Genomic DNA, 11,815 nt, shown 5'->3' with positions numbered 1-11,815 from the left:
CAACTATATTCATAGTTAATAGAACTAAACTTATTTGTTTATTTATTGATAAAATGTCATTAATTGTTATAAAAACACTTCGTTGAAATTACGTCACAAATGTGATATTTTGTTTAGATTAGGAAATAATATCCACTTTTTTTGTCTTTTTGTTTACTTTAAAGTTTATTCGAGTTTTATACAGTGTATGCGATGAGCAGTGAACGTGACTAACTTCTCTCACAGGTATTCCAAACGTGATCTATCTAAATCACCTCTTAACCATTATAGAAGGATATGTACTTAGTTTTTAGATAATATTTGTTTAAAATAATGTCCATACCTTTTGTTTTGCTCCAATATGAAGGTAAACATTAAGATGCTTATAATGCAGATGTTTAATTCATCCTTCAATTTCGTCATGTCGTGTGATGATAAGTCAATGACTATACTACTATGAATTTGATTCTTTAAATATGACTTAAATGAAATATTTAAACATAACATTATAACATACTGTTTTGGCCAAGTGAGCAAAGATGTCCGGTCACATACATTTAGCAAATAGAACCACCTTCCGCATCGTGACAGATCTTTTACCCACCATGATTAACACCATGGCAAGTTTTATCTTCTCATGTTTGTTTCAAAATGAACCCCACCAGATAAAATTGACATGGTTGCTGTAAAACATAATCTTAAATTGCATAGGCCTACGTATGTACTGAAATTGTTATGTGTTATGATATGGACTTTGTTCTGAAATAAAAGTGAATTGAATTGAATTGAAATAGTTTGTTTAATGTTTGTAATTAATTATCGAAAATGTATGTGGTTGCATGCTATTGAGAACAACATTTATCAAGAAATCATCAACTCTCACCCGATTCCCAATGCTGTATCTCTTTCACATAGGCTACTATCTATTTCCGAAACATCATAGGAATATTTGGTAATACAGTATCTCATGTATACCACATGTGGTGCCTGTATCATGTAAGGTTATGTTACTACTAGATACATGTGATGTTGTATTACCAAATATTCCTATGATAGGCCTACTTTGGAAATAGATATAGTACCGAGAATCGGCTGTAATTCTAGAAAACGTGAGTCTATACAAATATAAGCATTTTAACTCTTTTTTAAACGACAGAGGTATTTGTTCTTTCAAGGTGACAGCAGTGTATTAATTTACCAGTGCTATACTTCTTTCTTTTTCGTATAGCTAAGCATCCAAGTGTCAAAAGTGCCACCTTGAGGACAAAACTAGATCAATTCAAGGCTGTTTTGGACGTTCTGTCCCCGTGTGAAAAAACGACAAACAACACAGGCAGACGACAATCAGCCCCAGGCAGCCGTGTTTCACCGCGTGAAACGAAAATACAGTTGTTGGTTAACATTTCGCGTGCCTCGTATGCCCAGGTATGTATAATCACTCATCCAATCACTTACCATGATAGATTGTGGTCCAATAGTGATGTCATCATTCCGAACTAAAATTATACAGTACAGTGGAATCCAATGTAAGTCTAATCAGGGAGTTGTAAACAACTCCCTGGTCTAATCAACTCATTTTCAGGTCTCGCTGGGCCTTATTATGGCATGTGAAATAAAAGTATTTTAGTTAAATCATTATAGTGTGTTTGAATACTACCGACTGTAACATTTGAAAAGATGACTTATATAAATAATAATTAAAAAACCTCATTTTAAGAACCTACAATTCTATCCATTAGCGACTTAGCTTTATAAGATAGCGTACGCTAAGGACATTAAATGCGCTTAATGTTTTCTCGGCTCACAACTTCCTGTTGAACACCTCGTTTGGTTATCTTTAACAAGCTTACTCTGTAGTAATTCAACATTTTGATTACAAATTGTTTTTTTAATAAAATGACACTAGACAACGGCCTACTTGGTCAATTGCAATGATCTTTGGCTTATTAAGTTAATTATATGTGGATTATAATATATATAAACATAATACAATAACAATAATATACTTAAAATGATATTCCAAGTGCCTACATTATTATATAAAAAAACTCAATATAATCAGTGCCTCTGATAACGCACTTTTAAATGTCTTACTCGCTACATGGTAGTTATGCTGTAGCAAAATTATTGTTGTTGTTCTATTTGTATAACGGGAAAAACTGCACCTGCATTGTACTCCTGTTACGTAGGCTTACTGTAGTGTCGTGGGTTGTTTTTAAACATTCAATCGGAATTTCCTTGAACTTTCAATCTCTGGTGAATGGCAATAAAATTTCTCCTCAAAGGAAATTAATTTCAAGATTCAAACGTGTTATGTTGTTAAATAGTGGGCGAATGTGGAGTTAAGATAAACAAAGTTTTAAGTAGGACTTATGTATCACAGAGTATTGAAACGCAACGTAGGCCCTACATATTGACGCAAGACAGAAAGAAACGAAAGACGCATTGTGTTAAAGTTGTGGCTGTATTGTTGATATAGTGTAGGTGTTTATGAAGATGCGAATAGTGGTAGTGGACATCGACTGGACAACGCAACGGGTAGTATAGAGGTATCTTGAGGAAGTGTGAATTGTCGATGACTAAATCAATAGTATATGCATTATTACTAAGAGAAAAATTCGTCGCGGTAACATTGCAGTAGAATTCTTATTACTTTCTCAGAATATTTCAGTAGAATCCGAAATGTGCAGTTAAATATTGGTACTGTACACATTTTTTTCATATATCAAAGACAGAATAAGTCAATACTACAAATGTATATAAACACATCACACAGGAGCAAATATTAAATAAAATTAATATACAGATAACTTATATTTTAAATGATTTTTTTAATGTGAATCAAACCTTTTAAACCATTTTGACGAAGTTTGGTCCAGAGGTAGCAATGTTGTGATTGGTAAATCTACGGAAATCAGGTCTAAGATTGTTCTAGCATGTAGTCTGTACGGACATTGAATTGAAGTAGCTTCTAAGTTTGTGCGAACATTGAAGTTCTCTTCTGTTTTGTATTATCATGTTAGTAGCCTCATCTGCATGTCCGATTGCATTGCAGTTCGTGGCCTCCTCTTTAGTTCTATACAAAAATTACTGTAGTTTCATTGGTATGTGATTGCACGTTTCCTCGGTGTAGAAGTCTTTTCTTTGTGTGTCCGAAAATTGCAGAAATCTTATCGGTTTGTGTCCGGACATTGCAGAAGTCTTACATTTTTGTGTCCGAACATTGCAGAAGTATTATCGGTGTGTGTCCGAACATTGCAGAAGTCTTATATTCTTGTGTTCGAACATTACTGTATTATCGGTGTCTGTCCGAACATTATAGAAGTCTTATCTTTGTGTGTCCAAACATTGCTGAAGTTTTATTGGTGTGTCAGAACATTGCAAAAGTCTTATCTTTGTGTGTCCGAACATTGCAAAAGTCTTATCGGTGTGTGTCCGAACATTTTAGATGTATTATTGGTTGTGTGTCTAAATATTATAGAAGTCTTATCTTTGTGTATCCGAATATTGCAAAGGTCTTATCTTTGTGTCCGAACATTGAATCTTGGTCTTTTTTAGTTTTTTTATGGACACTGCAATAATTATGATAATAATTATAATAACTATAATTGGTCTCTTCAGTACACATAGGCCTACCAAGTATTAGGCAAAAAAAGCAAGTTTAATTGCCCATGTTGACCAACACAAATTGTAGGGAAATCTATGGTCGACGTTTTTTTTTAAAGAATAAAATATAAATATTAGATTACCTGAAAGAAAAATTATATTTTCATTAGCAACTCTTGACATTGCCCGCAAATATCACGCCGGTAATCAGCAATTTCAGACTCTACATTTTAATCAGATGGCATTTTGGCCTACAGAAGCTAGGATACGATCAATTTGTTTTCCTCCAGAAAGCCTAGCAACCAAACAATTATTTAAGGGGTCATCTCAAATAAAGAGGTTAAGGGCATATTCATCATTTGGTATCCACATCCTGGAAAACAAGATGATCCATGAATTCACTAAGTTACACTATTGAGAAATAATTACTCCATGGTTACGCTCACCCTCGTGTTACTGCTACTAAGCGCAGGGATAGACGTAGGCTGTGTAGTTGAATCCATTGATTTAGGTCACAAAATAGCAAAACGATGAACCATGATGTCCAGTGTGTGGTGATCTTTGCGCTAGGCTGTATATAATTGCAAATTTAAATTTTAATAATTTAATATTAATATTTAATTTTGCAAAAGTTCTTTTTTCTTGACAATATTAGGCTATATAGGTTTAGGATAGTATATCATTGGCTAATATTAGTTAGCCATAGGCTAGCCCTACACTCTAGGCCCAGTCGGCCCTACTAGTACTACTAGCTCGACAGGGACTATGCCTAGCTAAACAGCAGGGTGAGACCATTTGCATGCTTTTGAGATTTCAATTTTTACTATTTAGATTACATTGCAGTTCGTTTGATCACATTGTATAATTGTGGCGTCATCAGTCAAAGCTTAGTTAATTCCCTCAATTTTCCGATATTTGATATTGATAGAAAAAGTAACATTATCTTGACCCAATTAAATGGTATCCTATAACCATTAGTACCTCTCAGAAATGTATACTGTTCATCAATAAGAGAAATGGGTTAAACTAAATATTATATTATTGCTATGGGATGAAAGTGAACAGCGTGTAAGAACAGGTGAAATAAATCGCATTTAGGTGTTAAACGGATAGAACGACAAAATCAATTCTTCGCTGGGTGCTAGCTATTGGTAAGTAAATCGATGTTTCCTGGTTAGCAGTCCCAATCTGCCGGCACTTGAATATGATATTATTGACAAAATCAAGGTAACATGTTTTGGCAAAGATTGGTAGCATCACCTGTCAACATTTTGTTTCAAAAATCGACAAAGTTATCACAACTAGGCTTAGCATTCCTTTATCGTAGATTAAATAATGGAAAGCCTAAGGTAAAATCATGGTAAAGCAGTGTGTACTTACTGAACATGTGAGTATTCTTCTGTAACGTTATTTCATATCAGCCACGAGATATGTCAGATATTAGTTATTAGCCTTCTCATCTGGGATGAATCTGTTTGCTTAAGTCAATATAGTTAAAAATCGCTTACGTGAAAACTGATGCTTTATTTATCAAAACAGTCCGTTCATCTTATAGAATAGACTGCATATTTGATAAATCTTTAGTTTCAGTTTAGTTTACTTCACACAACATATAATAAATACATTTGTAATGATAAATATTATATAATAATACATTTGATTGTGCGTGGAGATTTCAACACAATGGCCTTTTAAGTCTGAACCTCCAGAAAGAAACAAAACAAGCACTTCAACTAAATTCTTATAAGTGCAGGAAAAACCCAAAACAAACAAACGCTGTGCATTTACATGAATTTGAACTATATAGGTATATGGGTAAGGATGTTGTGTGACGTGTGTTTGTTGTAAATGTACATTAGGCCTACATTTAGCCTACTTGTTTATATACCGTACTATGATATTGTTTAATATTTTAGAAAGTCAAATTAACCGCCTCTGTTTATATTGTATAAACTGTATTGTAAATAATGTATTTGAACTAAATATTCATCAAGCATGTGTATCCGCAAAATCATAAACCGACGACTGAGGGCGACGCGCCAGTCAAACCTCTTCCATTCAAATGCTGTTTGTTCTCCCCTAATCAGTGTTGTTTTTCACAGTTTATACATATTTTTAAATGTAATATGCCTCCTCCTACAATGTTTGGAAATGAGATGGTTGACCGTATCTCTCGTAAGCGACCGACTCGAAAATATCAAACCACCTCAAGTTGGCCACTTCCAAACTTCCAAAGTATGTCATTTTTAAAGTAGACTGACTTGAATATTAAAGATGTCGGATAAAATTTGTTAAAAGCACCTGTCAGCAGTTATTATGTGATTGCTCGTACTGTTAATTTTATCTAGACCACATTACCTCATAGAACATGAAGATAAGAATCGGCAATGTCCCCTTTGAGGACAATGACCAGGAGATATGTCAGTAAATCAAGTTCACTATAATATATAAACAAAATAATATTATTTATCTCCCATCATTTTATGTGGGCCTGAATGTCTTTATGAAAAGAAAATTGCAAATACATCAACTGATCAAAGCCTAATACCGCTGTATTACATCCGTTACTGTATAATCAGCCCGTAACACTATAATTTTGAGATACATAACAAACTATTTGACCTATATTATTTCTAACTTTGGCCTCCGTAATAGCGGATGCATATAACATCAATATAGGACTTCCCACCGTTGCTCGATTAAAAATAGAAACAATATTAAAATATTGTTTTCCTATTGGTGTTTTACGAATTTTTTTCCATCAACGCAACTCGATAAGAGTATGGGCATTGTACCTAATATGCCTACGTTATACGTTTAAATTTAACACCAGTCACTTACTCTAGTGTGAAATTCGTTACTCGTTTTTGTTATCCTTCTAATTTAAGCTGTAAAGGGATATTACAATGTTAAATGGTATGGGACATATAATTTTAAAGACAAATATTTGTCCAGGGAGTAGTCTATCTCTCTCACATCCTAATCCCGGAAAATCTTATATTAGATACTCCATTACAAATTATGTTTATATATATACCAAATATTATAGGGTAAGCTCGCTTTGCTCGCTTCTCCTCTAGAAAGTGTAATGACTCGGGTAAAACGGTTTTAAAAGGACGTTCTCCTTGTAGGTTTTCTGTCGGTTGCCATTATTGAAAATGCTTGAAATTCGTAAAACTAAACCTACTCTGTTTCACAGTGTCTTTTTAAAGTATAGTGTTTATTGCTTGATTGTTTGGTAGGGCCCTTATAGGGCGGAGGTGGGGAGACGGATTTAATTTGAGGGAGGTGCTTATTCGAGGTATATGTTCATTTTTTTAGTTTTTTGTTTTATCTTTTGTGGTTAACCACCACCTTTATTCATTCAATGTTTCATAAAAAAACAATTACAGAACTCATATTATATGTTTACATTATTTTCTGCATATTTTTAGTCGCGTCGACGCGACTCTATAGTTCACTATGTCGGTCGGTCGGTCTGTCTGTCTGTCGGTCCGGTATCACTATGCGTTTTATCGCTTTCTGACCTTATCTTGATATCAGTTTAATCTAGCTAAGTCAATTTTTCACAGTATATTCCTTATGGCCAGGAATCGATGTGGTTATGCTTTCACGGTGCGCAATAAAAATTTACGCGGTCTACGCACGATTTAACGAAATCACGTTTGTAATCATATCTTCACAACCATGAATCACAATTAAATAAAATTTGGTACTCATACATTTCAGGGCATAAATCATCATATGGCAATACAATTACGTGCGTAGCGCATGTAACGCATGCGTACGCGCGCTTAAAATTTTCAAAATTAATTTTGATGAAATAAGAGTACGTTTCAGGCAATTTTAAGCGTTTACAAAAGTGCGCAGATTTTTGCGCGCGCACTGCGCGTTAAATGTTATTGCGCACTCTTTTTGCCCGATGTCTGTTTTCTTGACTTACCTTTCAACTCAAAATTACGTTATACGAGCACGTCAAAAGTGACAGGCTACGCACGTGTAAATTAAAAAAATATAATGTTTTTAAACAATTCAACATTTTTAAACATGTTCAGTAATTTCGGTCAGTTTGCTAGGTTGGTCGGTCGGTAGGTAAACACTAATGAGCACGCGACTGCAGCCATCTATATGGCCTTGTTTGTTACCGTATCTATTGCATATTTAATAAAAAGTTGTTTACTTATGAAACGTTTGTTATCATAATTTGTGTGTCTTTCAGTTTATATATTTGTATATACATATACATATTTTTTTAGTTTTAATAATATGATAACATTTATGATCAAATAAAATCCTCTGATAAGAAAAGTGGTAAAAAAGGATAACAAATGCTTGGTAAATTGTAGATAACAGTGCAATGAATTCTATTACAAATAGTATAATTGTTTTATTATAAAAATGGAAATTACCTCCACCCACGTACAATTGAAATTGAATTGAAAATCAACCGATGAAATCAGAAATTTGGTTATAAAAACTTTTATAGGTAGTTATCCAAGGCAGAGATTTGTCCGAAAGTTTTTCCATTGTGCTCGCCTATGTCAGAATTAACCATAATCTATATATAAATTCAGTAATTATTGAGCTACCTGAGGGCGCACTGACAATGTATTGGATTATCATAACCTTTTATTATCAAACTCAAAAACATAAAGTGGGATGATAATTTACAGCAGCCGTAGCAACAACAGCAACATTAATAGTAGCGACAGCAACGGGAACAGCAACAGCAGCAGCCGTAGTAACAGAAGAAACATTAACAATAGCGACAGCAACGGGAACAGCAACAACAGCAGCCATAGCAACATTAACAGTAACAGCAACGGAAACAGCAAAAATATCAACAACAGCAACATTACCAGTAACAGCAACAGCAAATCAACAACAGCACCAACAGTGATTTTCCAAACTAGCATTTTTAAGCTAACATACACGATCATGGTCCCTTATTTTTAGTTGCTGCTGGACTCTGTATATGTTGCCATGGATACAATGGCAATGACTCCACCATGCAATTAAACTCTTGAAAGCATGGTGTCATATCAACAGGGTAACCTTCTGCAAACATCTGTGCTAACGATGTAATGAAATTTAGATTATCATCGGCAGTGATACTTACATTACGTGGTGTTTTAAGAGAATGAGTGATAAAGTAAATCGTTGGTTTTATCGATTTCGAAGCTATAGTTTCTTTAATAACTGGTGACAACGTTGGATGAGCTCCTATTTCTAAAAAACCATTGCAACCGCTATTGAGTACATCATCTAGTGCGTCTTTTAAACGCACCATCTGGCGAATATTACTCCAGTAAGCAGGGTCATGTGCTTCTTGTAGAGTAATATAACGGTTTGTTACAGTTGACATCATTGGAGTAACAGATGTTTCATTAGCTGAATATGGTTGCTTCTGAAGGAAACTAGTATTTCTTAGAAATTCTTCCTTTAAATCGTCTTGATGACGACTGTGAAATGGACTATTAACATTTAGTAATTTTGTCACTATGCCCTCTTTTTTTAATTGGGATGAAAATTCAATAAGTAACTCTGTTTTCCCAGACAATACAATCTGCTTAGGGCTGTTTATTGCTCCTATGTCTATCTCTATTGGAGTACAGTCTAGCTTTCTTTTGACAACTTCCACGTCATGATGAACTGCCATCATCGTTCCTGAGCCACTTATTTTACTTAGGATATTTCCTCGTTTAAATATTAGTTTGACTGCTGTTTCCATAGTGAAAAGTCCAGCTGCGTAGGCTGCTGCCACCTCACCTACACTCTGACCGATGATGGCACTCGGCCTTACTCCATAATGTTTGTAAAGTTCAACTAATCCAATCTGAACGCTACAAATGCAGACTTGTGAAATTTCTGTTTAAAGCAAATATAGTATTAAGGTAAAATAAACATTTATTAATCGGATGCATAAGTTTAATACAGTATATTTTTCTAATTGTTATATATAAAATGTATAACGTTATAATTATAAGCTTGATTATACACACTCAATTAACCAGGGACAAAAAGTAGTGAGCCCTCTATCGGCAGCGAATCGTTTTTGCACACGAGACAGCGTGGACAATTAACCGGAAGAAACTTTGTTTTGAAAAATAAATCTTACGTTTTTGCAAACTGGCCAATTGGAACTTTTGGTTTTATTTACTAATGAATAATTCATGAAAACCTTTGACAACCTACGAACCACGTGGTACTGTTTTTTAATCGACGATTCTATAACATTTGTGTGAAACAAGGGTGAATGACACTGATTTTAAACAATGTTAGGCTATTCGAATGTTAAAATTTCGTCTAATTTGTTGAGGCTGTAATAAAACAACGCAATTTTTCAGAAGGTGGGTTTTATAGTTTCTGAATATTTGACTTTTCAATATTAGTTAATAAAAAAAATGGCTGCTTAAGGGTCTTTCACACCTGTTCCGGCACGGTTCCGATCCGGCGAATCGAACATCAATGTTTCGTTTTCACGACGCTCCACGCGGCTATGCGCCAATCGATATGCGCGTAACCGCGTGAAAACGAAACATTCACGTTCGATTGGATTTTCCGGCGCCTGACCGGAACCGTGCCGGAACAGGTGTGAATGACCCTTTAAACATGTGCCTTCTTGGGTATTGTACTGCTTAAAAATGGAACACATGGTTGTAGCTAAAATCAATTTTTACGCTATAAGATAAAAGATTTAGTTTTATAAATTAAGAGCAACACATAATATATGGGGAAGCTGTTTTTATTCATAAAACTCTACAAAGCCTCTTTGTTTTATTTATAAATCAATATTATAGTCTAGGCCTAGTAGTACAGTAGGAGAGCCAGGCTTTAGCATATAATAGTTGGGTAGTGCGTGCATTATTGGCGCGTGTTCATTGTCGGACGCGCGTTGTTTATTAATTTATAGACCTAGGGAGGCCTAAGAAAATAAGAATAAATATATAAATATAATTAAATAATGATTATTATTAATTGAATGTTGTTTTTATTTACAGACCACAGAGGGTTGTTCTGCATACTTCAATACAAATAGCATTAAATAAACAACACATTTTCATGGTCATATTAATTTACCTCCGGCATATGTGAAACAGCACTAATAATACTGTAATTAAGGATATCTTCTACAGATGTATTACCAAACGGAAATTTATTTTTTAAAAACTTTAACTTGCTCAATTTACTTATTTAAAGGTTCAAGTGGCGGTTGGTTGTGCGGTAGTTTAATAAAGTTTAAATATACATTTAAAATTGGCAAATAAATAATGGTAATAGGACTACAGTAATAAAAAATCTTGAAGATTATGCCTAGCACAAGTTCAAGTTCAAGTTCAAATTTATTCACATAATGCAAACATATACAAAATATAAAAGATACAAGTGGTTGGAAATTAAGTAAATAATAGTTGCATTATGCCTGGAGAATACCATTTAAACCCCAAGGGGCTTTAAGCCTGGATCCACCAGAAAGAATAAAAAAGTTAAAAATGATAATAATAAGCAAAGTGATGGTACGCTACTGACAGACAGAGACGGACATGTACGACGATACAAACACGACAAGGACGACAGGAAGGACAAACTGTATTTATATGATTTGCCTAATTAAATTTAATTATATAAGTTATTAATATGATCAAAATAATTAATTTACTTTATATTTTGATATTAGATAAGATTTGTAGTTTATTTTTAGAGTATTATTTGTTTTGCTATTAGTTATTGACGGATTAAGAGAGTTCCAAAGTAGGGGACCGGTATGTAGTATAGAGTTAAGTATTTGCTTACTGCTATAGTTTTTGGAAATGTAGTTGTTTGCGTTCCTAGTGTTATATTTGTGTAGTTCGTTATTTTTAGTGAAGAAACCGTTGAAAGTGGATGGTAGTTTGTTATTTGAGTACCTAAACATGAAGAGGGCAGTTTGCAATTTATTAATGTCAAAAATGTTTAGGGTATTTAGGGTGTGAAAAAGAGGTTTAGAGAAGATAGTAAGTTGATGTAGAAAACTTGTTGTCTGATTTTTAAGGTGAAATTTGTGATAATATTAAAACTTAAATGTTAATTTGGTGTGTACTTGTATTTCATTTATTGCTCCATTATTATAATAAAAAGCAGGGAAGAACCGTGAAATTTCATTTAGCTCCGATACGAAGTAAACATTTTCAGCCTATACTTAAATCAATTTTAGTGACATGTGACATTAACAGAGTTATTAGGAGATTAA

At 33.9% G+C, this 11,815-nt stretch overlaps 1 protein-coding gene across 1 annotated transcript in view; it reads left to right on the top strand.

The window, feature by feature from the left end:
* Positions 1 to 1,385: 1,385 nt before the first annotated feature.
* LOC140043937 (lysozyme 3-like) overlaps positions 1,386 to 11,815 on the top strand; it is a gene marked incomplete at its 5' end in the record, with an annotated part of 85,206 nt that continues 74,776 nt past the window's right edge. Inside the window, one exon of the mRNA XM_072088433.1 lies at positions 1,386 to 1,404. Within this exon, the coding sequence (XP_071944534.1) occupies positions 1,386 to 1,404 (19 nt within the window). The remainder of the gene's footprint in view (positions 1,405 to 11,815) is intronic.

Source organism: Antedon mediterranea, chromosome 1, assembly GCF_964355755.1.
Source record: "Antedon mediterranea chromosome 1, ecAntMedi1.1, whole genome shotgun sequence".
Taxonomy (NCBI): domain Eukaryota; kingdom Metazoa; phylum Echinodermata; class Crinoidea; order Comatulida; family Antedonidae; genus Antedon; species Antedon mediterranea.
Note: the sequence above shows the minus strand (reverse complement) of the source record. Positions and strands in the feature narration are given on the sequence as shown.